At 38.7% G+C, this 27782-nt stretch overlaps 1 protein-coding gene across 6 annotated transcripts in view; it reads left to right on the forward strand.

The window, feature by feature from the left end:
* Nucleotides 1–27782, forward strand: part of LOC134493049 (arf-GAP with SH3 domain, ANK repeat and PH domain-containing protein 2-like) — a 52512-nt gene that overhangs the window by 19612 nt on the left and 5118 nt on the right. For 3 of the 6 annotated variants that reach the window (XM_063297291.1, XM_063297293.1, XM_063297296.1), the window contains 15 exons: nt 533–636; nt 2932–3001; nt 5354–5441; nt 6013–6061; nt 7795–7958; nt 14890–15023; nt 15140–15231; nt 17226–17415; nt 18142–18227; nt 19732–19847; nt 21979–22046; nt 23224–23331; nt 24328–24565; nt 25254–25412; nt 27336–27399. In XM_063297291.1, the coding sequence (XP_063153361.1) occupies nt 533–636; nt 2932–3001; nt 5354–5441; nt 6013–6061; nt 7795–7958; nt 14890–15023; nt 15140–15231; nt 17226–17415; nt 18142–18227; nt 19732–19847; nt 21979–22046; nt 23224–23331; nt 24328–24565; nt 25254–25412; nt 27336–27399 (1730 nt within the window). The remainder of the gene's footprint in view (nt 1–532; nt 637–2931; nt 3002–5353; nt 5442–6012; nt 6062–7794; nt 7959–14889; nt 15024–15139; nt 15232–17225; nt 17416–18141; nt 18228–19731; nt 19848–21978; nt 22047–23223; nt 23332–24327; nt 24566–25253; nt 25413–27335; nt 27400–27782) is intronic. The other 3 variants (XM_063297292.1, XM_063297294.1, XM_063297295.1) reach the window with 2 other exon arrangements.

The raw sequence follows: 27782 nt of genomic DNA on the forward strand, positions 1-27782 counted from the left end.
CTAGATGGATGTTTCTATCCATCAACAAGTATTGCTGCAGAGAATTCACTGCTATTGCAAGCTTAGCATTTTCTGGGTAAATGTGCTGGACTCATGCCCAAAGCAATTTTAAAAAACATGAATCAGTGGGAAAAGGGAAGATATATCATATGGTTATATAGTAAAAAGGGTTTGTGCAGCAAATGGATTAAGTTTTTTGTTGTTCTAGAGAACAGGCCAGAAACCAATGGGTGAAATTGGCAGGGAAGCAAATTTTGGCTGTATTTTGAGAGGATCTGATGGAAAGAGCATTTTGCAGTATGGTGGATTCTCTTTGCTCAAGGTATTTAAGCAACCGCTGGATGATTGACAAGGATGCTGTGGCTGCATCATGCACGGAACAGAAGGGTAGACTCAGTGACCATCTAAGTATCTCCAACTCGACATTTCTAATGTTGAGATCATATTCTAATGGAGCTTGGATTTTTGCATCCTTGCCTATTGTTGTAATTATATGCCATTTTAAAAATAGGAAGTTTGTTTTGTTTTCTAGCAGGATTTTGTGAGCAAGCCAGTGAGGTATAGCATGCATCAGCTCCAGGGAAATAAGCAGTATGGCACAGAGAGATCTGGGAGCCTCTTTAAGAAAAGTGATGGGTAAGTCCCACTTGAGTCCTGGAGTACATCATAAAATTTAGTTACAAAAGTGTGAGAATAACTATAATTTGATTTTCCCACAGCCTGATAAAATGCAGATCAACGTGTTATATATGTCAAAGCATCCTTATATATATATCCTTAAATATAACATATTAAGCTTTGATTATCAAGGTAGAAAACTATGCACACATATCTGTTCACCTGACACCTATTGACTAATGTTCTAAAATACGCATTTGGTAAAATTTAACAACTGTTTGGACAAGTTCTATTTTTTTAAGTTCCTTGTTTCTCACGCAATGTATGCACAGGTTCAGATAAGCTTATATAGATTGTGTTACAGTACATTGCAAGCTTGAATTTGGCTTAGTATATTCTGTAAATCCAGCCACTGTGGTTTATAAAGCATGGTTGAAGGCAGCTGTGATATAAATCTAACCAACTGTGACTAACTCAACAAAATATATTAAGGAAGCCATGGCATTATATAATGTGTAAAGCCAACCATGTAGCCATTTCCAAATGACTCTTGTAAATTATAAGGGATGGGAAATGGAGGGACAAAAGAATAGGAAATTTGCCTTCTAGTCCCAGCTCCTGCCAACCTAGCAGTTCGAAAACACGCAAATGTGAGTAGATTAATAGGCACTGCTTCAGCGGGCAGGTAATGGTGTTCCGTTTAGTCATGCTGGCCACATAACTACAGAAGTGTCCACGGACAAACACCGGCTCTTCGGCTTTGAAACGGAGATGAGCACCGCACCCTAGAGTCGGACACGACTGGACTTACAAGGGAAACCTTTACCTTTATCTAATCTTCCTTAAGATTGAAATCCTATTTACACTTACTTTGGTATCAGCCCCAATGAACTCAGTTTATGTCTGAATAGATGTGTATAAGCTTCTACTATAAATTAATTTGACTACAGGTGGTACTCGTTTAATGACTACTCATTCAACGACCGTTCAAACTTACAATGGCACTGAATGAGTGGTAGTTACAGTCAGTCCTCATACTTACGGCTGTTGCAGCATCCCCGCGGTCATGTGATTGTGATCTGGGTGCTCAGTGCCTGGTTCACAATTATGACATTGCAGTATCCCGCAGTCACATAATTGCAGTTTGCAACCTTCCCTGCCAGCTTCTGACAAGCAAATCAGTGAGGAAGCCAGCAGAAAGTCTCAAGTCGCAGTCACATGAGATCCTTGCTTAATGACAGCAATGGTGACTGCTAGAACTGCCATCACTAAGCAGCGTGGTCACAAGGTTTTTCTACTTATCACTGTATCACTTAACGACAGGGTTCCCAGATGAACTTAGCATTGTTAAGCGAGGACTACCTGTTCAGCAATGTTCTCTACATGTTGCTAGCCTTGCAAAGGGACTAGAAGTTGCAGCTAGACTTAAAATCAAATATTGCCCTCCTTTTTGGTTTATTATTATTATTTTAGACTGTTTTCGCAGCAGTAGTCATTCAAATTTTCATATATTGTGACCTTGTAAATTGCTTCTTTCTTTCCCTCATTCATCGACAGATTCAACAGCCTAGAATTACATTATTTAATTTATTTCCTGATTCCAGCAATCAGCTACAATCCAGCCCCCTCAAATCTATGATTACTCTAGTCTGTACATCACATGACTCATCATACATTTCTCTCGTGAAATTTGAATGGCGCATCTTTGAGGATTCTGTGTTACCGCTAGCATGTGTTCTTGAAAATGAAGATTTGTTGGAAAAATATTGCGTTTGAAAAGCTAGTCTTTCTGATGCTGGAAAAAGTAATTTCATATACATGTAGGCCTAAGTAATTTTTTTTGCCGTTTTTCACTGTAATTTTGGCTGCAGATGCCAAGCAAGTTAAGCAGTTAGTGTGTCTTCCTTTCCAACTGTCTGTGTCCTCCTTTGCCTGTTCAGATATCTGGTGACCCAAAGCTCAATTCAAGCTTAACCCTTAACTGTATAAAAGACTGCCTCTCCTGTAATGAAGCTATCTGGCTCATAGATTTGTAAGAAGGGTCTTTTTTACTGTTTTACTTTTTACCATTTGCAGATGGCTTCATTAGGAAGAAAGGAAACAGTGGGAAACATTTTCTCCATGAATGTTTTTAAGTTCACTTAAATTATAGTTATATTCCAAACATGAGTGCCTTTTGTTTGATCTGCCCATTCTAATGCTTCTCTTATGCCATGGTGGTTGGAATTAGTATATGTAACTGGTTAGTTCTCCAAAAACTTAAAACGTTACCTTTTAACTTTAGGATCAAAATGTGCTGTTTTTGTATTTCAGCTTAAGGAAAGTCTGGCAGAAGAGAAAATGCACAGTCAGGAATGGCTATCTTACCATTTCACACAGTATGGTATGCATTTTACTTCCAGTATCAGGGGTGTTTCTCTTTAAAACAAAACCTTTGCAAAATGGAGCTACTCTTTATACACTGGGATTCCTCTGTGCCCTTGTTTTGTTTCTGGAGGGGTTGCAGGGCCCCTGAAAGAGGAGGTCCACAATTAGGGTCCTCCTGGACTCATGGCTCCTGCTGGATCAGCAGATGGAAGCTGTGGCCAGCAGGGCCTTTACCCAGTCTTGGTTGGTGTATCATTTGCAGCCTTACTTGGGACAGGAGGACCTGACTGCAGTGTGTTCAGCTTGACCTTCTCCTGGAACTGCTCAGCCGAACACCTACTGCTTCTTCACTGGGGGAAGAACCTCTCTCAGGGTCTTCTGCCCAGTCTTTGCCCAGAGACCATGGCTTCTCCACTGGCAGCTGATCCCCTCCTTCCCCTCTTGGGTCTTGGATGAAGCCACCGCCTGCAGCCAGCTGGGTCCCTCCTTCCCGTTCTTAGGTCTTGCGAGGAGTTCATATCCCTCTGGGTCTTCATTTCCCTTCTTCCAGAGAAGCCACCCATGGACATTTCTTCTCCCTTCCCAACCAGGAATTGACAACTGCTCCGCACACTCAACTTCTCTCTCCAACATTTCTTTCCAGCCACTCCATTCACTCCATGTGCAGACCTCTCCCCTCTCTCGATCTCTCCTCAAATTTTTAAGTTAGACCAGCAGCATGTCCCCCAGCAACTGAGGAGGTGGATGTCCCCCCAGTGCTCTAGTCCCCAACCCCTATATACCAGGCTGGACCAATGGGATGGCTGCCTCGACATCTCCGCACACCAGCCCTGGCTGGCAGCCAGGTCAGCTCATCAGCCCTGGTGACAGCACAGCTGCCCTTCAAGGCCAGAACTGAGCTTCATTTTCCCCTTTTACTTACTCCAGTGGCTGGCTCATACCAGCAGAACAGCAGCATGCCAGGCCACTAAAACCCATATGCCACAAATTCCAGAAAATAAATGAACACAACTGAATCTTATGTATAATGGGATGTCTGCATAAATACAGGATTGTGATTTTAATGTAAAGAAGCTTCTACACTAGAATTCCCATTAAAGCTATCTGCATAAAAATTTACAGAAAAACAGTGAACAGTGAAAAGGTTATTGTAGATCTAAGACTCTTAGATAGGAACCACAGAGTAGTTCATGTGTAAGGTACCCAGTGATCTTTTGAAATGCAATTGCTTCCCACCCATACATCTATATTTTGCATATGATTATCAGTACAGTACAGTGCAGGTGACGACTGGGGAAGGCAATGGCAAACCACCCCGCTATAGTCTGCCAAGAAAACGTTGCGAAAGCGGCACCCCCCCAAAGGGTCAGACATGACTCGGTGCTTGCACAAAGGGCAATATCCTAGGTATGTCTAGATAAGCATGAAGGACACATCTTGGAGCTGTGGGAAAAGTCGACAGGGCTAAAATGTGATTTTGATTTTTTTGGTCAATAACCTTGCAGGTGTAATTGGTTGCTGCTGTTCATCTTTGTCCAACTTACTCATATGCTATAGATGAAAACATTGTTTCTTCACTGCTGCTTATATGATGTAGGGGAAGGAAGGAAGGAAGGAAGGAAGGAAGGAAGGAAGGAAGGAAGGAAGGAAGGAAGGAAGGAAGGAAGGAAGGAAGGAAGGAATTTTGTGCAAAACATTTTGAATTTGAAATTCCATGGAAAACAATTGAGTTTCAAACAAGCTATTTTAGATTTACTAGAAGTGTTTCAAGCTTAGTACCCAACAGTTTCAAGTGGAAATCTCTTCCAGAATGGTCAAAACAGCCTCTTTCAGTCTCAAAATGGGGCACTGCAAGCTTGAAACATACCAAATTTAAACATTTTTGCACACCTCATGAAGCACAGTTTTTGTCAGTGCCATATAATCCACAATTGTCCAAAAGAATTGTCCCAAGTGCAGTTAGAGAAAAATAATTCTTATTTTTGAGGAAAGACAGGTTAAGGCATGTGTCTGGAATGAACCATCATTGCATTGACAGGATACAATGCCCATGTAGATCAGTCTTCAATTCCTCTAATCTTGCTCAAACACTACCCTATTTCTGTCTGTTGCAGTAAGTGAAAGCAAAGATATTGATATAACAATTATATATTATAAAAATGGGCCTAATAAAAAGTGGCACCAAAAATTATATTTCAGCATACTTCATCTGAACCTCTTTGTGAAGTAGGAATGACAGCACTATCTTATATTTGTTTATTTGAAAGACAGGGCAACATCTTGGGATTCAACCCAAATAGTGGTGCTTAGGATTCTAGTTAACTGTTATTGAAACTGATGTACATTTTCTTTTCTTATGGTTAACTAGTTAAATCGTCCTCCGGTCAAGCTGAATTTGCTCACTTGCCAAGTTAAACCAAATGCGGATGACAAGAAATGTTTTGATCTTATTTCACGTGAGTTTTATTCAGTTCATGTCAGACTGGAGTAGTCAACTAAGTATCATCCAGATATTTGACTTCATTTCCCACCAGTCTCAGCAAACATGGCCAATGGCAAGGAGTTATGGGAATTGCTGTCCAAAGTATGTGGAAATCACCAGGTTGCTTGTTGCTGATGAAATGATTGTTAGGTACTTGTAATCTATCTCACATGTAACCTGTATCTGCATAACCACCCTGTCTTCTCTTCCCTCCCCCCATCCCAGTTTAAATCATACATCAGTTTAGCTACACCATGCATCTGATAAAATGAGCTGAAGTTCATGAAAGCTTATCCCTTTAAAAAAAAAATTAACTGTGAAAAAGTGCTACCAGATGCCTTCTGATTTTTGGTTACAATAGACTAATATGGCTATCATCCTACAATATTTTGTGCCAAATGACTCCAAGTGTTTTATTCTTTTATCTCTTTATTAATATTCAGTTGTTTCCATGTTTGCATGTAAGAGATATCTTTATCTCTGCTATTTTCTCATTTGCTAATATTCAAATACAGTCTTACTCTGTTTGTGTTTTTTCTTTTCAGATAATCGGACATATCACTTCCTGGCAGAGGATGAACAAGAATGTAATATGTAAGTACTAGGGAATAAAAATAGGTGCCTCTTCACTGGATCTCTGCAAAGACAGCTGAATAGATTTTTGACCCCTGTGCTGAGAAAAGGTTTATCTCAAGGGCCTGGGTGGTCCCTTGTAAGTCTAAGATTTTATTATTACTTTCTTACCAATTGAAGTTCTTATATTGGTTCTTTTAATTTCAATTTATTTATACTGAAAAGGTCCAATAGCAAGTTATAATCTAAAATTTGGCATTAAATAAAACAGTTTAACAAATAATATATTTTTAAAATATTACATAATACACTTAAAACCCCAACTGGTTGATGTGTTACTAAAAAATCTTTTTATAGCCATAGTTAAAAATCTGGGTGTTGCCTCTGTAGTTTTAGGATTTTGATCTGCAAGTAAAATTTTAACATATTCAGAAGTATCTTTTCCTACTTTTAATTTTAAAATAGGCCAGATAACTTCCTACTGAAGACTCCTATAAAATTCATAATACAACAAAATATGATCCACCATTTCACGATAAATATCATTACAGGGACAAAATCTTTGAGAGATGGAGATTTTTTGAAATCTACTCTATGGCATATTTGATGGTAACACATTGAATCTGGCTTTTGAAAAGGCTATTCTGCATTTACTTAAATATAAACTATCAGATATTTAGGGAGCTGAAAAGTATATCTGTAATTAATTCCAAAAGTTACAGGTGAACACAAAAGTTTGGCTTTAGCCATTAATTCCTGTACTGAATTATCCCATAATCTTTGTTTAATACAATTAAATGCCCTGGAAAATAAATAATCAGGATCAATGCCAATCTGATCAATCTTTTGTGTCACCTGTTTAAACCACATATCTACAAAAGTTTCAATATATTTGTTCTTTCATGTTCTGCTATTGTTTTATTTTAGTGATGGTGGAGGTTAAGAAGATTACTAATATTCTATAATGGTCTGTTCTTTACTTGTTTTTAATTAAATTGTTGTTTTTAAATTGTCCAATTCATTTTAGGATTTTAGGAATATTTTCAAATAATTTGTAAAGCCTCAAATCACCACTAGTCCTGTATGGTGGAAGACTCTGGCACTTGAGTCCCTAGAGTGGTCCTTATGAGCGGAAATATGTCGGCAGATACTTCCTTGGCATCCACTAGGTTCCCTGGCACACTTGACTTTTTAAAAAAATATATATTTTTGGTTAAAAAATTAAATGGGAACTGTCATGTCACAATGTAGACCATCATTGTCTACATTGTATGGTATCTTTTTTACCCAAATGTCTTTGGGTCTCCATAGGCATTCTGAAAAAATAAAAATGTAATTAAGAGAAACTCTGTCTTTCACAGATGCATGAACTGAATAAGTGGAGAGGATAACACTATATACTTTTCCCATGTCAGGGAAATGTTTCATACATGAATGTTGGTCTATCATGCAGACAGACTCCATTTTTACCTTCCTCCCTTCCTTAATGTGAAGGAAGTGATGTACACAGTGAGATTCTATAGACCTCCTTAATTCAAGTTTCCCAAGTTGTTTGCATTGATGGGCACATTTGGAATGTTGATAGCATGTTACATACACTCTCACAAAATGGTGGGTCTGGCCAATCACAGACTTAAATCTTTACTTTGGATTCATGTGGTCTGATGTGCAAATGCTCACTTTTGAAGATTGGGTTCTACCTAACAGGATGAAGGCACTCATTTATTTAATGACACTTTCCTTCTATATTACAGATGGGTCTCTGTTCTGAGTAACAGTAAACAAGAAGCTTTGAACGTGGCCTTCAAACAAACACAAGACAAGGAAGGATGCAGCATGGAGGACCTTACTGGAGCAATCATTGAGGAAATAAAGCATATGCCAGGAAACAACATGTGCTGTGACTGCTCAACTCCAGGTACAAAAAGAGACTGTGGCTACTTCTCCCTTTTTCTCTGAGGAACAATTTAGGAGCCCAGCAAATGGTCATGTCAAGTAACTAATTGTAGAAATGGGTGATGTAGGCATGATGTTCAAGAATCAGCCTTTGTCATACAATATATAGTTCTAAAACAAATCAGTTTTAGAAGAAAAACAACCAGAATGTTCCCTAGAGGTGAAGATAACTAGGCTTAGACTCCAGTTCAGTTCAATTTTATTACAGTCACTGACCAGTACAAGATACAATTCTGTAAAGATATACACATTAACCTTAAAATATGAACCATCTGATTTAAAATAATTTTAAATTTGAATTTACAAGTTCCAATTAAATGTTAAAATACGTATAGATCATAATGTAAATAAGCCCCTTAATCAAATTTAAAAGCAATCTTATTAATTTACATTATCATGACTAATATTCTATCGAATATAAGTATCTATAAAATATGATATGTAAAATATTAAAAAGAGTAATAAAAAGAGTAAAATATATACTTTAAGACCACTTAAAGTTATTACACGGGATACATTACTACATTTTTCCAATCATAATCTGACGTATCTTCATAGCAGCTGCGCAGAATCTGGCTACTTGCGCCGTGACAGTTGGATGTTCGTCTATAAGTAACATTTGCATATAGTCTATATCTTTCCACCTAGGATATTGATCAGAGGTAATATTTACTCCTGAGCTCTTTATAAAAAAGACAATGGAGAAGCAAGTGGTCTATGGTTTCTATATCACCATTGTTACAAGGGAACCGCCTTGCCACTATTGGGATTTTTTTGTATCTGCTTTCCAAGACTGCAGAAGGGAGTACATGGTTTCGAGCTAGGGAGAAAGCTTTCTGATGGCTAGGAATTTCGAGTTGAGTAAGGTAGTTAGCAGTATTGACAATATATTTATTATGCTCTGAAGATAGGCAATGAGGAGACTTCTCCAAGTCCATTTGTCTCTTTATGTCCTTTATCCTTTGCTTCAGGGTCAATTTTGCCTGTTCATAATCCATGCTAAGAATTAAATCCATGGAAAATCCTAGCTTTGCGAGACTAAATTCAATATCCTTTAACCAAGAGGATTGGAAGTAATCTTGGAAAATGAGTGGCGCAAAACCTTGGGGATAATGCTTGAGTTTTAGCCAAAGGTTCGGGGAAGCTAGATGGACTCTTGCCTCAACTTTTATCATGCCAACTTCCAGTCAAAGATAAGCATTTGACACACATTTGGGCATTTGGAGTACTGCTCTAATAAATTTTGATTGCACTCTTTCCAGAGGTGTAATGCTTGAAGTCGGAGCAGCAACACAGGACCCGTAGAGGAGCTGGGCTAATGTCTTCGCCTGGAAGAGCTTAAGAGCTGCTGGAATATAGTGTCCTCCTTTACTCTGGAAAAACTTTTAAATGGCATTGGCTGATTTTTGTCCGGAATCAGCTGCATAATCAAAGTGAGGTTTCCTAGATCCAGTGGCATGCACAACTACCCCTAGGTACTTGAAGCTAGTCGCTTGCTCTATTCTGTGCCCATTTATATTCCAGGAGCGAAATTTCGGCCTTTTAGCGAAGGTCATTATCTTTGTTTTCTGATAATTTATTTCTAGCTGATTATTAATACAATATTGGGCCGAGGATGTCAAAGCTCTCTTGAAACCTATAGGAGTCCTAGAAAGTATGACCGCATCGTCTGCATAAAGCAGCAATACTTTGGTCCCCTAATTTAGGAGGGTGAAAGTCCGAGTGACTTAGGCATCTTACCATATCATTATTGTAAAAGTTAAAAAGTAGGGGAGCCAAAATGCAGCCCTGTTTCACCCCCTTTTGTACTTTAATCAGCTTGGACAGTGACCCAGATCTATTGCATCTGACCTTCAAGGCCATATCAGAGTGTAGGGCATGTATTAGGTAGAGAAGCCTGCTATCTATTGAGGCAGCTTCCAGCTTCTCCCACAGCTTAGGTCTAGATATAGAATCAAAAGCTGCCTTTAAGTCTATATAGGCAGCATACAATGATGTTATCTTGTTGGTACAATATTTTTCAATCAAATGTTGAAGAATCAGGCATTGTTCAATAGTTCCTCTGCCCTCTCTAAAGCCAGCCTGCTCGTCCACTATAAGATTTCTCTGGTCCAGCCAGTCTTTAAGTTTTTCTTGCAGATGTCTGGCGTAAAGCTTGCTAATTTGTATTCAGTAGACTAATAGGCCTGTAATTGGCAGGATCATCTGTCTTCCCTTTTTTAAAAATTGGGACTATAATAGCCAGGCCCCAATCCTCTGAGATTCTCCCCGAATTATCAATATAAGTAAAAAGCAATGCTAAAATTGGGGACCACCATTCAACATTATTCTTTAATACTTCTGCTAAAATAAAATTCATTCCCAGAGCCTTCCCTTTTCTAAGTTGTCCTATAAGAAATTTGATTTCAGTCACTGAAACTGGAGGCCACTCAGTTAGACCTTCATTCATTGGTGTCAACATTGTATTATTAGGATCCTCATACATTTTCTGGAAATGATATTCCCACACCTCTGGTGAAATGTGAGAGTCTAGAACAGTCTGGTTGGATAATGACTGTCTGGTTGGATAATAATTGCCAAAAAGGGAGGCGTCCTTCAGTTTGGCAGCTTCAGTAAGACGTTTCCACATGGTTTTCATGTACTGCTTCTTCTTATCAGCCACCAGTCTCTTATACCATTTTTTGATGGCAAGAAGGTGTTCAAGAGACTTTGTATTTGCGTTGTTATTAGACTCTGTCTCAGATTTATATAGGTGATAAGCTGCAGTGAGGGCTTTCTTAGCTTTGACACATTCTTTGTCAAAACATGTCTTAGAGAAAGTCACAACCCTTTTGATATCAGGGTTAGTAAAGCAAATTAATATTGGTTGTAATTTTTGTATTATATTTTTATACAAAATCAATGGGTCTTATGAGGTATTGGGAGACATAAACGATGACTGAATTGTTTGTAAATCATCCTCTGCCAATGTCTTCCTCACCCTTTGAGGACCTAGCCTGGTGTTAAAATCCCCCCCGAGGAGTACCAAAGCACTAGGGTATTCCAGAAGGAGGTTATCAACGTACTGCTCTAAATCTGACCACATTGCCTCAATTTCAGCTCTTCTTTGTATTGGTGGGAAATATACATTAATAATTAACAAAAAAATATTTCCCAGATCTAAGAGTACGGCCATAGTTATTTGATTAAGTGGCTGAATGGATTTATGACCTACTCTCAGAGCGGTGGAAATAAGAATTCCCAGTCTACCTTTCATCTGCCCTGGCCCTCTGCCAGAGGTTCCCTCCAACTTGTACGAATAATAGCCATTGAATACAAGATCATCGGCTGTCCAAGTTTCCTGTAACAAAAGGACATCCATATCTAATAAATGATCTAAATTGTTAAGGCCTTTGTTACGATACCATCTGGCTATATTCCACGAAATAATTTTCAGGGGATTAATCTTATACTGGTCTGCATACTGTCAGGCCATATGTGTTAAAATCCTTGACAAAGCCTCTTTATGACCCAAGTGGGTCCCATCCATATCCCTGTCTTCTAAAGATCCAAGGTTGGAAATTTCTAAGGGTTGCTCGTGAACTTGGGCCACTGTAATAATTTTTTCTTTAGTTGTTTCCACTTGTTTCTGTGTATTATTAATACTTGTAGTGAGAGCAAAAGGCTCCGCTATCTCAGATATTAGGTCTGGATTTTGTAATTCTTGGTTCCCATTGACAGCTTTCTGCCTACAGCTAGTTTGCTCTCTCTTTTCAGTGCATTCATATTGTTGTCCCAGGTGAGGATTTTCTTCTTGCATTGTTTGAAGTGTTAAATTTAATAGAGGGTTCACTGTGTGACAAGTTGCCGTTAAAGCTCCTTTTAAGTCATTTAATTTCTTAAGTGTATCAACTTGTCTATTATCTGGTAGAACACTGGATACATTAATTAAGTTTCCTTCTAAAGGATCAGGAGGCAACTGAGTTATCAGGTGGAGAGACTGTTTAGTATTATTGTTCCTTGGCATGGTCTCCATTAATAAGGTGTCCTTGGGTTTATCTGCAGGAGTATTTCTACTATGAGTTAAAATTCTAGCACTCTCTTGATGATGCTGAATTATAAGGGGACTAACTTCCTCTGAATGAAAAACTTGGATTGGAAATATTGAGAATATATTCAGAAAAGGTTTCATTTTTAGAAGCATACTAGGTATCACAGAAAGACCAAAAGTCAACAAAATCCATCTAAAGCTACCTCTGGCTGGTAGCCAGTCTATCTTTTGTAAATCCACAAATCATTTCTCACACTGTAGTAACTGACTTAATGATTGGAGCATAGCTCTTTTCGTCTCCCATTTGCCTCCATTAATTCTATTAGTTTGTATTTGAAGGGCTATCTTATTGGGTTGTAAATAACATTTACCTAATACAGGTTTTTTACCCTTTTCATCTATTTCTATACAGTTGTTTGTCATTTTCATATCTTCCCTTTTAGCTCCTAATAAAGGGTTAACTTCAGAGGCTGAAACTTCCCTTCCTTGGCAGCTTAACTGCAAGGAGTGATGTAAGTGTGAGCCCTTAGCTCTACCAGAGGCCTCAGTTTGATTTGCATGATTCTTACCGAATTCAACCAGGGAGTCTTTTAAAGAATCAACTTGTCATGAGTACTGATGGCAAGCAGGAAGGGGCCTCTATCCAGGGGGGAAAACGCATGCATAGTACTGAGGAATTAAGCAGCCATTCAAAGAGACACAGATCAGACCTGCCTTAACTTTTGGGGTTTATCTGTCTGGGTTTTTCCCACGCTTCTTCAGTTTGTTAGGATTTTCTGTCTTATGTAGCAGTAATAAACACTAGAGACCTATTCCTCGCCTCAGCGTGATTCCTGACTGTTAGAATACAACTTGAGTTTTGATCATAGTCAGTAAATCAAAGATTGAGAGAACCGTCTGTGCCGTCAATACACTGTCTGGTTATAAGTTCCAATGAGTTTTGGACTTCCAAGCTTTTATGATCAAGGAGTCCTCCCTTATTTAATTGTTCAGCAGCTGTGCAAACAGCAACAGCCTGTGGGGAAGGAGTATTTTCTATCAATGATGAAGTAAGCTCCAAAATTGCTGACTCTCTATCTCAGCCTGTAAGTCCCACTCTAAAGAATCCTTTCTATTCAGTAGTTAAGTCAGGGAATCATAGTTTGCTGACGAGGTTCGCTTATTTGTAACAAATCTGTCCACCTTCTGTTGTTTCAGCGGTTTAGATGAGGGTTACATTGTCAAGGGAGTCCTTTGTCTCTTCTTCCTTTTCCCCATATCAAAAGATATGTAGTATAAGTAAAATATAAATAAGCAAGGGAGGCTCCGTAGTAGGATAACAAACTATCTAAAGTTGAATGGTGAATTTAAAATGTGATAAAATAGAAATAAAAGGAACTTGTTAGAGGAGCTCATTACAAGATGTTGCAAATCAGCTTAGACTCTCATACTTTGGGCACATCGTCAGGAAAGACCAATCGCTTGAAAAGGACATCATGTTTGGTAAAGTCAGGGCCAGTGGAAAAGAGGAAGACCTTCAATGTGATGGATTGATACAATTACTGCAACAATGGATGCAAACATTGGAACAGTCAGGCATATGGCGCAAGACCGAACAGCATTTCATTCTGTTATACATAGGGTCGCCATGAGTTGTAAATGACTTGACAGCAACTAACAACAACAACAAATATAGATGTGTGTGTGTATCCTGCCTCTTCTCCAGGAACTGGAATAAGGCAGTCTTCTTAACCAGGTCCCCTCCAGTTGTGCTAGTCAACAATTCTCACTATTTCCAATCCACATACCTGCTGGTTGTGCCAGCAGGGAATTTTAGAGATGTAATCCAACATACGTCAAGGGCACAAGACTGGGGAAGGCTTGACTAATGTGTGATTCAAAAACAGGCTTCTTACCCATCCAGTTAATTGTTTTTCCTATTTTGTTCATTTGATTTCTATTTGATTTCATATTCTGAACATGATGTAGGCTGTATCTGGAGTTCAGCAGCTACTTTGCAACAGATTAGATACGTTTATAGGCATCTGTGGCAGGGGCAAGGTGGGGAGCTGTAACAAAATATGAGTTATGGATTTACATCTGGCACAGGGACAGAATATGAAAAAGTGGGGTTTGCATTAAAGCATCACTGTACACATGCCATCATTTTCTGCCATTGCACTAGCTGTGGATGCCTAGGATTTCTGTGCTAGGCTTCACACAAACACTTAGAAAATTGCTTCTAAACCACCACCACACCTCTCCCTAAATCTTCAGTTTGAAGCTAACATACAGTTGTCTTCATTGCTGCCTCTCCTTGGGAACTGGGAAAACACAAACCATTCTTTGTTTCATCCAGCTGACCCATTTGAGAATAAAAACAATGGTATTGCATCAGTGCCAATGTGACAGTTAATTCTGACATAGCCCATGAGAAACAACTATGTTTTGGCAGCAGATCTCACTGTTGCCAAAACATAGAAACAAATGGAAATGGGATTTCTCCTCAAGAAAAGGGGATGGACTACCTGTTGCACAAGAGGGCAAAAGGAAACACAAATGTGTTTGAACCTTAATTCACTAAAGAGAGTTTGATGTTGCAAAACAACAGTTGCCCCTCCCCCTTTTTTCTGAATAAGACATTTTCATCTGCCCTACTCCTTGTCCACAGATTGTTAAATCTGACTATAGGCTTTGTTTTCCCTTATTTTATTTTCTTTCTTGTGTTTTGAATCAAATTATTCTATAGTAAACAGTCCATCTCCACTATTAATATTTTAGGGAATACCTACACAGTGTCAATGCATTGGGATAACTTCTCATGTTATTCATCATTTCCAGCAAGGTAACACTAACTATATCCCTGTGCTTCCTCCCTGCATAGATCCAGCATGGCTCTCCATTAATTTGGGGATCTTAATCTGCATTGAATGCTCTGGGATTCACCGAGAGATGGGTGTTCATCACTCCCGTATCCAGTCATTAGCCTTGGACAAGTTGGCCACCTCAGAGCTTCTGGTAGGAATTAACTTTTCCTGTACTGTTACAATTCTTTCACAAGCTTAGCACTAGAATAGATTTGATATGTTTCACTATGTAATAAAATCTGTATTATATTCTTATTTCTTTTGCAGTTGGCTAAAAATATTGGAAACTCACAATTTAATGACATAGTAGAGCCCAACCTTCCCAGTTCATCTTCAAAGCCTACTAAGGACAGTGCAATGTAAGGAGCATACATTTTTTATGATCATGAGAGGGGTATTTTGGAGGGGGGAGCAGAATTATCATGATTCCTTAAAACAGGCTTTAAGAAGCTCAGAATATCAGATGAACAAGTGGTTACAGTCAGTGTGAGGTCTGGCAATCTAAGAGTAAATTGGAAAATAAAAATAAAAGCAACTGAGAGTGCAGCAATTCGGTTACTTTACTGTTATAAGAAGTTCCCTGCTAGATCAGATTAAAAGACCATGAAATCCAGTTTCCTGTGGTGACATCCATTTGCTTCTGGGAATCCAACAAGGCTTGTAGACACTAATCCTCTTTTCTTGTTTGTAACCATAGATAGATAGATAAATAAATAAATGCATACATACATAAATACATAAATAAATAAATTTTAACAACTGTCATTGGATATATAGCAGACAAATGCATGATTTCATTGTAAGTAGTCTTTGGAGTCCTTGGTGCTCTCTGGTTCTTTGTTTGCAGACATTTCATTACCCAACTAGATAACATCATCAGTGTGAGTAAGTGTGGGGTTTGCTCCCTGTTTATATACAGTAGCTTGCCCTGCCAGTGTTGGTGGGAGTGTGGTTTTCTCCTTGGTAGTTCCTTGATTAGGGTATTGTTTTCTGCTTGATTGTTTTCCTGGTGTTAATCCCTGATTATCTGGATGTTGGAGAGGATGCGTTCTGGTCTTTTTGCATCCTTCTTAATGTTTTTTAAGAAGAAGAAAAACTTGCCCACTCCCACTGAGTTGACAGACCCTTTTGAATAGACTGCTAAGCAGTGGTCCCGATCACCCATAGTAACTGAAAGGAATGGCCTAACTTTGGGATTCAGGAGCTCTAAAAGAAGGCTAACGATTTATAGAATAAGAAACACTTGATATTCCCTTGGCTGGAGTTGTGTCTATGTGCCCTTCTCATCCTTCAGTTCTGTGATCCTGTGACATCAGTTTTAAAATTCTAAGTCAAGAATCTTCAACGTGCCTTGTTCCCATTAAAAACTACAAACCAAGGCAAAAGATAGTATAGTGAGAAGCCAAGAGAAGTAACGATAACAGGAAAGAAATAGTGCATACAAGGTCCAGTTATCATAATCTCTCATATACAGTATACAATAACCAGTGCCATGCAGAAAAAGCATCTTGCATTTTTTCCTACATTTTGCTTTGGTAATGTATTGCAAGAGAGAAGAGAATCTGGTGAATTTCTCAAGGCCAGAGTGCAGTATTCTGTCACCTGGTGTGGCTGCAAGACTGTGAGTGTCCCATCTTTCCCTGTACCATTATCTCTTCCGTGGCCTGGAGTAGCTCTGGTTTTCCATGCTTCCACCACATCCAAGAGAAGAATTTCCATTGGGCTGTTTGAAATTTGGAAGTGCAGTCAGCCAGGTCTGCTTCAGAGCCATGGAAAGCAAAAATCAGCAACAGCATTATCTTCACTTTCTCCAACAATAAAATAAGTTGAAATTAAACAAACAAATAAACAAACCCTCAGATATTTTGAGAATACAGAAGAAGAATTGAACACTGATGTATAGAGGAGTGCTTGGTTTTGGGGTGCAGGGATTTTTTGTTAGTGTTTTATGGTTTGGGGATGTTTCTACCATGGTTGTGAGCCACCCAGGCTTATGGCAATAAGATGGGTGGCCATATAGATCAAGCAAACAAACAAACAAACAAACAAGAATAGTATTTTGCAAGGGAAGGAAACATTTGAGAAATTGCAAGACCAGTTTCAACACAAAATTATTTATAACCTTCCTGCATATCCTATTCGGTTTTTTCCTACCCAAAATAGTAATCTGTTAAGTAGGGAACAATAAAACCAGTGCAGGATGTCTTTTCTTTGGTAGCACCAGCAAAGCTCTTTGGAGCCTTATGATTTGCACTTCTTTGCTTGTTGGAAGGGAGTTCATTGTTTCTGCTAGCAGATCATAAATGTGCACCTTTGAATCTGTAGTTTCTGTCTTTGCCTTGTATCGTTACAGGACTCTTCGGAAAGATTTCATAATTTCTAAGTATGTTGATAGGAAGTATGTTGTTCCAAGGATCATGAGAAGTCCAGTTGCCAAGCTCAAGAATTTGGAGAATGCTGTCAGAGAGAAGGATATATTTATTTTGCTTCAGGCATATGCAGAAAAAATGGATTTAAGTGAGCCTGTTTTGGAGTTTACCCGGGTGAGACTTCCTCCTGTTAGAAGCTGAGGGATATACACATGCTTTAGTAGAGATGATGCATTAGTACAAAAGTGTGGAACATGCAATACACTCCTTTTACTGAAGCTTTTAAGAAAACACGGGTTTCTGAACGATGTGCTAAGGAAGATAATCAACCTAAAGTGACTCAGCATCACTACTTTGTTATACGCATTTCCATCACTGCTTCTGTTGTCTGCTCATTTTGTCAATGCTCTACATTTACTTCTAAACATAATTAATAACATAAATAAATAACCCTTCTTCACTAATAATAAGTATGTAGAAGTCGGAGCACTCTTCCACTGCAGCCTGAACAATGAGATTTCACAATTGCTACATGAAGTTCTGTGATTCTGCTTCCATGTAAGGGGACTTGTTAATGCTGACACTAAAAAGTAGTTTAAAAAATTGGATACTGATAATAGGAACAGCTGGGAGGAATTAGTTTTATCGACAGGATTAAGCAGCCCCTTCCCAATTCTCCAGTAAACTATTAGCCAACCAAGGTTCTTCAGTTGCACTGTGATCAGAGACCAATCTGTAATCTAAGTTTAGGCAACTAATTCCATAGACTTTCCTCTGAAATTTTTCTATTGTGAATTAGCAAAAATGGAAGAAATCATTCCTATGATACTAGTTCTCAATTAATTATTATGGACATTATTTTTTTAAATAATCAGTTTGTTTTTGTTTCTTGTTTTAAAGGAACCTAGAGAGACACTTCTTCATCTGGCAGTTCTAGTGAGTGACCGAACCTCATTGCATATTGTAGATTTTCTGGCACAGAACAGGTAAGCTGATTTGATAGGCCTAACAGATTTAACAAGCAGCGAGTATTCCTGTGTTTTTTTTTTCACATACATGCCAAATAAAGTGAGAGTATTGATGGATTCTGAGCTGCTAGCTCTGAAGTTTCCTCACCCTGGCAAAACAGCAATTTGACATACCCCATATAGGTCCTTCTAAAAGCACTTTTACGTCTTTGATCTTCCCTCATAGAGCTCTATTCTTCCAAACACAACACCAGTTGTAAACTGAATTTTATTCAGTTTGTTCACCAAACTGCTGAAGTGTACTCAGTTAACTCAGATAAGAATGTCTACGTTGCATTTACATCAAGTGACAACTTGGTGCTACATGTGTAAATGGGTGCTTTTGGAATTCATTGGCTTTAATCATTTTGTACCCCCAAAAGAAGGTCTTCAGAGGATTTAACACTCTCTCTCAACATTGTCAGATGGGGTGGGAGGAGGCTACCAAGTGAGCAGACAATTGCCTGTAAGCAGACATGGATTCTACTAGAAATTAAGAAAATTTGCAAAAGAGAATTTTTTCATCCCTTCTTCTCATGGCAGTCCCTATGCCCATATCAAGATTTTTCAGAAAGGCACAAATGACTTTAGCAGAGATGAAAGGAAGGAATTTTTATTCTCTGTGAAATTCTGTAAACTGATTTATTTTAGGATCTAAGCAAGCAATTGATTTTATGGTAAGAAAGCAGTATCTCTAATGTTTAATATATTTGTACAATTGTTTGCTACCTCAAACATCACAGACTCTAGGCAGTTTACAGATTTTAAAACATTTCATAACAAAACTATAACACAATATCTGTCTCCATCTCTATTTATTACACACGCATACACATGCCAGGCACTCCTGTAGGGCTATAATCTGTGAAAGCTTACTTCCACATCTGATCTATGACAAGGCTGCATCTCATTATGGGCTTGTGCATGAGTCTGCTTCTTATTCAGATTGGAAGCTGCTGTATGCATGGCTGTTGACAACACAGAGGCCTTGACCAATTTACTTTTCATGCTAGAAGTCTGATTTCCATACACAAAAATAGCTGAGGAGCAACTAGAAGATGCGATGGGATTGTGTTTGTATTCACATGCATGTGGAATGAACCTTTGATGCTGCTGGGGGAAGATAATGATAGTGGGAACACTGTCAAGATCCTCAGCTGAAAAGGAAAACACTTGTGGAGAAGCAGAATGAGATCAGTTATTGAATCTATGGCCGGAATGCCATGGCCCAGTCCTGATTTTCTCCCTCCCTGTTCTAAGTGGTTGTTAATTCTTACAGCAAGGCCACTTATTCATAACTGGACCATAATCCATTGTACTAGGGTTTTCAGATTTGATAACTGTTATCTAAAGGAATGTAAATACAAATAGGAGGAAACTGTTTCTGAACTCTGGCTCTACGACTAGCATGGTATCTACCAGAAAATGTGGTTGTCCATAATGTGGAGGATTTCTATATGGCGAATAATTTTCTGTTTTCCAGTGGAAGCCTGGTGAAGCAGACAGCCAAGGGCAATACTCCCCTTCACTATTGCAGCCTGCACAATAAACCTGAATGCATAAAACTCCTTCTGCGAGCAAAAGCCAACATTGCAATTAGTAAGTGATTAGGAAATACAATTAGTATTTATTTAATTAGTGTTCTGAATGAGAGGGCAAAATGTCAGTCTATTTCACTATAATGCTACAGTATGTGTAGTGACTATTATAATGCTACAGTACTGCACACTCCGTAGTATATTTCTTTTTCCCTTTTCTATCTCCTCTGCAGTGTTCTTTCTTGATTTTAGGTTTATTTTCACTTAGTCGTAATGGATGAATGTTCAGTTTAAGACAACATTCTTGTATCACTGTAAATTTTATTTTAAGACTGCATACCTAAATATTTAACCCATTCATTTTGGAGAGAAACGGCACAGATCGAACTCTAGTATAACGACTGTAGTTGTGAAAACACAGAACAGTTTTCATTACCTTTTTTGGTATCTTTTTGTACACAACGTTTAAATTTATAGTCTTATCTTTTATGTAAATTGCTTCTATATGTAACTTGGAGAATTACATAAGAATTAATGTTTTAAAAACTGTGTTTAAAGTGCAGCAACTTTATATACTGCAGTCTCTGGCTTATTTCAGACAAACCTTTAGGCACCAATGGTCACATTCTAACATAGCAAGCTAAGCTTAAAAACAAAAACAAGACCTGCTTAATTCTGCTCTGGAATGGAGGAAAGAGAAAGAGAAGAATTCATGAAAGCAAAATTTATTCCCATCACGATACTCTGATTTATCATAATGCCTAATATAGACATTCTTTATGCTGTTCCCCACTTCACTTGACTCAACAAAACCATACTGGACCATGGTGTTTCATTGTGGCTCAGCCCCCACTATAAGGGAGCTCAGCGATGAATTTTCCTATGCCATACATTTTCCTTTTAGGGGAACTTTGCTCATACTTCCTGAATTCTTCCACATTACCTGCTTAATCCAGAGAAGAAAGCTTTTTTAAATCTGGCCTTCACAAAGGCTTTAGATGAGGCAGTTGTCAGAGCATCACATTTCAGTGTTTCATATATTGTCTTCCTGTCTTCTGCGAGATCTCTCCTTTTCAGGGTTCTCTACAGGGAGGAGGTCAAAAAAGGCAATATGGTGGCCATGTGATTGAAGCCCCACCCTTTTTTATCTGCATCATGGTGCACAAAAAAATGGGCAAGCCTTCGACTGAATGGTTGTGGCTTCCACATTTACTTTTTTCCCCCTTTTTATAAGAACTTTATTCAATTTCAAAATATATAGTTAAAATACAATTTAGAAAATATAGGAAAGCAAGAAGATAGAGCTAAAGAAAAAAGAAAGAACTATAAAAGTGAAGAAACGAAAGATGGTTTCCAACTTCTCCAATACAGATACAAATACAACTTAAAATATAATCTCTTACCAGTAATTAAACCATATTAATATTATTTCTATCAGTGCAAACTATTTAGTCACTAAAACCCACAATTAAAGCTTCATTTTTTTCCCTCACAAGCAAGTAGTCTAAAAGTGGTTGCCAAGCAGAGAAGAATCCGGAGACAGTATTCTCTCTTATTAAAGCTGTTAACTTAGCCATTTGGGCCAAATCCATTAATAAAATAATTCAGTCTTCCACTGTAGGTATATGTGGATCTTTCCATCGTTGTGCATATAAAAGTCTTGCAGCTGTAATCATATATAAAAGTAAATCTCCATGTTGTTTCTCTAACTCCTTCTCCATCAAACCCAAGAGAAACATTTCTGGGTTTTTTTTATTTGTATGTTCACTTTGAGACTCTTTTGAACAATATTACATATTTGTTCCCAAAACTTTTTAGCTTTCTTGCAGGTCTACCAAAGATGATAAAAAGTTCCTTCACCACATTTACTTTTTTGACCCACCTGCAGACACCCTTGTTCTTGCTCTGCATATAGGTGATGGTGGAAAAAAGCAGTATCTCGGCCATGCCAAACAATCACAGTGTGCAAACAACACTTTTTAAGGAAAAAAGTTTCAAACTGGAAATACAAACACACTTGTGTAGCCACAGTCTTTGAATGTCATTCTGATGTCCTTTCTGTCCAGAAGTGCAACTTTTTTGTCCGGACTTAAATACCGTAGTTGACACTATGATTTACATAAATGGAGTCAAATCTATTAACAATTTCTCTCATTATTATTCATTTGGTGACATCTGATATTTTCCCACAGCTAATGAAGCTGGAGAGACAGCCCTTGATATTGCTAGGCTAATGAATCACACTGCATGTGAGGATCTGGTAAGAAACAGCAGGTTTAACACAAATTGCTAACATCATTCTAGGACCGTGACAAGACGTGTCTAGAATATGAGCTCCAGACATAGCTACAGGCAATATCTTTTCAAAATGCAAAGTATGTTGAAACTATTATGGCCCTATTGTATATATGCCTTTTTTTCTACAGCTTTTATCATGATCTCTTCTCTAATAGGTGTTCAGTTTTACATAGCATAGCACTTAATCGTAAATTATAAAAGTAGAAACATGTTTATTAAATCATAATCAGATATTGTGGGCATGAATAGGGTTACCAGATATCTGAATAGGCAAAGGAGGGCACAGAGAATTGGAAGGAGGACAAATGGGAGAAATAGGAAGACACAGTAACTTTCTTGGCATCCGCAACAAAAATTACAGCGAAAAATATGCTATCAATAATATAGAATTGATGACACACTTTTCAAATTTCACCATAGAAACCTATGACAAGTCCTGCGATCTACAGACTAGAGCAATGTTTCTCAACCTGGGCCACTTTAAGATGTGTGGACTTTAACGCTCAGAATTCCCCAGTCAGCAGGAATTGTGGGAATTAAAGTCCACAATTAAAGTTGCTGAGGTTGAGAAACATTGGCCTAAATAATGGAGCTGGAAGTGATAGAAAGTGTTCCTGCTAGGACTACAGCTATAGTTTTCTGGCTGCCCACACAACCTGAAAAAGCTCAGTGGGAGGCACTCACTCATGATGTCTGCCATTGGGACTGCATAGAAGTGAAAGGAATGAAGGCTGCACCACTGGTGGAGAGATGGGTGAAAGGGTATTCCTTTATACCGTTTGACCATCTTATAACTAAACAAGTACAAAAAAGCACCTTGAAAATTTCTGTGAAATTCTTCATTGAAATTTCAAAACACCGTCTGTTCCACTGAATTGTATGAAAACTGGGAGGGGCAGGGGGAGCAGAACAACTATAGTTCTATGTAGGACTACCCTGAGTACATAGCACAGTGCTTTATAGTAGTGTGATTACAGATCTCAAGATTCCTTCTCTTTGTTTTTTGGTACTTCCTAATTTCCACTGAAAGTCCCAAATACAAAAGAAAACAGTTGTTAGTGCAGTGGGTTTAGAGTTTGCTTGGAACTTCCTTGCACACTGCAAACATGAGCAGAGATGGGGTGTTCTGTGTCTTCCAGCTATTGCAGGCTGAAAGTAATCAGTTCAATATGCGTGCCCATGTCGAATATGAGTGGCGGCAAGGCCAAGAGGATATGTTTGAAAGTGATGATGAACTGGATGAGAAGGTAAGACCTCATCGCTTCTGGTCAATTATTGTGTAGGCTGAAATGTGTGGCTGTTAATCCTTATTTCTTTCAATTGTGCTTAATTGATATTGCATAGATTTGGCACCATGTTAATGGATTATTGACTTTTTTATTGGATATCTTTTTTGATACCAATTCCCTGAAAACTATATGGATATTTATCAGAGTCACCTGAACTTTAAAAGCAACAAGGTCCTGCCTATTTTCCTAGACTTACTTTGATATTCCAAGGCTGCAGTCTTGCACTATGTTTATATCAGTGAATATCAATGGTCTTGAGCATACCTCATTCTGTGGTTAGGTTGCCACCCATAGACTTTCATCCAAAAGTTCTACTCCAGATAGCCTACTTGTTGTTGGAATTACCAGGGGTCAACTCCGCATTGTCTCACAAGAATAGTAAGAGGGTTTATCTGGTAGGTGTGTCTCTATTGTGCTTGTGGGATGTCATGTGGGTCACCCAATTTCCTCTTCCTCCTTCTTCTTGAGTTTGGGGGATTCACAGTCACCATTACCTCATGAGCAGACATGCAAGCAGGAGGGCTGCAGGCTTGCAGCCCTCCCCCTACCATCCTCTGCTACCAAAGAACCAGTGATTAAGTGCTTTCTACTACGAACCTACCTGTATCCAGATCTACTGAATAAAAGTAAGCTATCTCTATTTTTTCTTCATTTAACTACTGAGTGAAGACTGAATTTATTTCTGAACATAATTAAGCTTGATGTGCAAGTTCTGTTTTGGTTCACGCTTCTACTCTGCAAGATTGCTGTTAGCTGCTTGGAGTTCTTTTATTAACATTTAAAAACTCCATCACTTGTTACTATATATCTAAGACCACCATTTTAAAGAGAATTTTTTTTCCTAATATTATGATCCAAATATTTTAAGTGTATCAATTATGCAAGTACATGAATATAAAGAATACTATTTCTATCTTCAACTTTCCAGTAATATAGTCTACTTGTGTATTTCAGCTCTGTCCTGTGAAAAAAGATCGCTTTCATCGTCCACAAAGCTGCTACAATCTGCCCGGGTCGGCCTCTCAGTCATGGAAGAATCCAGTGGGTTTTTTCAGAGGAGCCAACCCAGCATCCCAGGACAAATGTCATGACTTATATGCCATACCACATGCCTCTAGATCTGCTGCAAGAGCATCTCCTCCCACTTTTGCTTATCCAGGCCCACCACTGCCACCACGCAATGCACCCAAAGGTTAGACACTGTTTTCTGGTATACCTTTGTACAATCTTGGAATTATATCAAACTTTATTTAGGTTAGTTTCATTGTGTACTGTTTGATCTTTTCTTAACTGTATTAGCTTTCCATCCATTCTACCTGGATAAAGATGTTGGCAGTAATCTATTTTAATATTTAATGCAATTTATGAAAAACAACACATTTATACTTAATATAAAAACAGTAGGTGAATTGGATGATATAATTAACTGTCATGTTCGCCGTTTCAATGTGTTTGATACATCGTAACGTTTCGCATGTCATTAGCTGGATGCGTGTTTCATCTTTGCCGGGAGGACGGTTCCTGTTGGGAGTGGTTTATCTCTTGGCTGTGAGCTTGGAATGTATTTGGGTTATCTCCTGTGTTCAAGGTTGCTTTCCCAGGCTAGGAGAACTGACGGTTGCCAGCACCTGGGACGGGCGGCTCTGCTGGTAGGGAGGCGGGGTTACGTTTGCAACGATGGTTTTAAGTTTGTATTTGGCGCGCTTTCTGTCATTCTCAGCTTTCTCTGTACTTGTCATAAGTTCCTTAATAAATCAGATTTCATTTAGCAACCTCTTGTGAGTCTGAGTATTTGGACTGGGCAACCATTACATTAACCCATTCTCCTTGTTTCCTTCCTGCAGTTTATTAAGATTGCTGTAATTGAATTTTTTTCTCAGCCCCCCGCTTCCCTCCTCCAATACCTCCAACCAGCAGCTCTGTCTACCCTGCAGATACAGCAGCTAAAAAGGTTGTGCCTCCACCTCTGACCATTAGACATAAGCGGACCTCCTCAGAGCCTTTCCCCTCTACACCACTGAATCACAGACCTTCTGATGGTAAGAGAGCCTACTAAATCACTTATCAACTGGAAAATGCTACAGTTACGGAACAGGGACAGCCTAAAATAAAGGGACATAAATACAGTAGGTGAATATGATAATATAATTAACCCATTCTGTTCATTTCCTTCCTGCAGTTTATTAAGATTGCTGTAATTGAATTTTTTTCTCAGCCCCCCAGCTTCCCTCCTCCAATACCCCCAACCAGCAGCTCTGTCTACCCTGTAGATAACAGCAGCTAAAAAGGTTGTGCCTTTTTAGCTACTGTATCTGTGCCAGTATATGGTTGTATACTGATTCAGAAAACTAATCCATTATGCTTTTGACACAGGCAGTTGTGCATCTCCACCCCATGATGAGCAGGAGAAGTGGTGGGAGTATTCATCAGGTACCTGGGGGCTGTGAGGGATTGGATGAGATGGTATAGGCTTAGAATGAATCCCAGCAAGACAAAGATGTTGTTTGTTCAGAACCCATTGGTATTCCAGTGTATTTCCATCTTTAGCTCTGGATAGGTACCCCTAAAGGAGCAGGTGTGCAATCTCAGGGTGCTCCTAGACTCAGAGTTCCTGGCAGTACAGCAGATAGAGGTCATGGTCAAGGGGGCCTTTGCCCAGCTTAGGCTGGTACACTAAGTGTCCTAGACCAGGAGGCTCTTGCAGTGGTAGCTCATGCCTTTATCATCTTGAGGTTGGATTGCTACAATTCACTTTACATGAGACTGTTCTTGAAGATAATTTGGAATCTACAACTGTTGCAAAATGCAACTGGCAGCCAATAACAGCTGCTACAGCAGAATAATGTTAATATTATAGGAGCTGCATTGGCTGATAGTAGCCTTCCAAGTCTAATTCAAGCTGCTGGTTGTTACCTGTGAGGCCCTTTATGGTTTGGGTCCTTGCTATCCTCAGCTATTTGAGATAGAATGTGCCTGTTGAGTACACACTGGCTTGAGAGAGCATGTTGTGAATCCCTTTCCACCCCAAGAGGTTAAGGGGATGGGAGCCTAGAAACAAGCCTGTTTGGTCCTAGCCCCCTCATTCTAGACTAACATCCCCAGAGGCAGTGCTGACTGAAGACTATATGATGCCCCTAGGCCACATTGACTGATGGCACCACCTTCCGCCAATGTGAAGACTTGCATTTTTGGAATTATTTGGAAGGAGGGACAACTTTGGTGCCCCCTAAGCTTTGGTGCCGTAGGCCAGTGCCTACTCAGCCTTAGCCTAAAGCTGGCCCTTCCCAGAAATTAGAACAGGCCCTTCTTTATTAACCTTCAGGAAGGCTGTTAATACACAGAACCTTTTCCACAGAGCCTTCAAATCGAACATGTAAGACCATTGTTAGCAACTTTTAGACAGAAGCTGGTTTTTGTGGATATGATTTTGTGTATTAATGTATTTAGTACCCCTAGTGTTTATTTTAAGTTTACTGGTTTTATAAGATGTAAGCTGTGTAGATGAGGCACTGCAATATACATATAATTGTATAATAGATAAAATCATGTACCAGGTGCCATTATCTGAAATCTGAACAAGACATATTGGGGTATATGGGATTCAAGATTCTTAGAAATTAAAAAAAATTAAACTGTCATAATGCTTCTACGATGCATCTAGGTTGCATGAAGGGTGGCCAGCGTCAGAGTCATCAGAGTTTTTATTGCTGTGGTGAACTGATTTGTAACTACCACAAGTTGTTACAGTGATTCAGATGTTTCCTAGCTTGATGGGTATTTCATAGATTCTGAGAGGTTGTAAGATCTTGAATATGTGCTATGATATGTTAAACATTGATAAAATTAGTTATTATGTGAGACAGAACACTTAATTTACACTAGTTTTACAATGTTTCTAACTCATTAGACATAGATGGATTCAGTAACAGAGAAAAAATAGCTTTGACTTTGTCTTTTATTAGATTCTAGATCTTTCTCACTTCCAAGACGCTGCTCTCCAGAAGGAGCTTCTCCTAGGAGTGTGAGGTAATTGTGTACATGTGATATGCAAAACTGAATGAAAATGCAACCTGTTTTGAAACTGGGTTTGCTTTGAGTGTACATCCTGGTCTTGATATCTTGAATAGAGACTAGGTGGGATCCTACAGGAGACTTAAATTGATTGTGTGTCAGGCGGTTGGCAATGGGACTATAAAAGCTACTCTGGCCAGATTAGTCATTATCACTGCTCTTCTTTTTTTAACCAGCCAGATGTTGGCAATAAATAGGACTGTAGAAATCTTTTAAGGGTGTTTTGTCAATGCAAACTTAAGCTACTTTGCACTGGCCTGTGAATATCTAGACTGTGGCTGTCATAAAGACACTTCCAGTAGGAAGGAGAGGATTATTCAACAATATTTTTTTCTTTT

This window comes from Candoia aspera, chromosome 3 (genome assembly GCF_035149785.1).
Source record: "Candoia aspera isolate rCanAsp1 chromosome 3, rCanAsp1.hap2, whole genome shotgun sequence".
Classification (NCBI taxonomy): Eukaryota; Metazoa; Chordata; class Lepidosauria; order Squamata; family Boidae; genus Candoia; species Candoia aspera.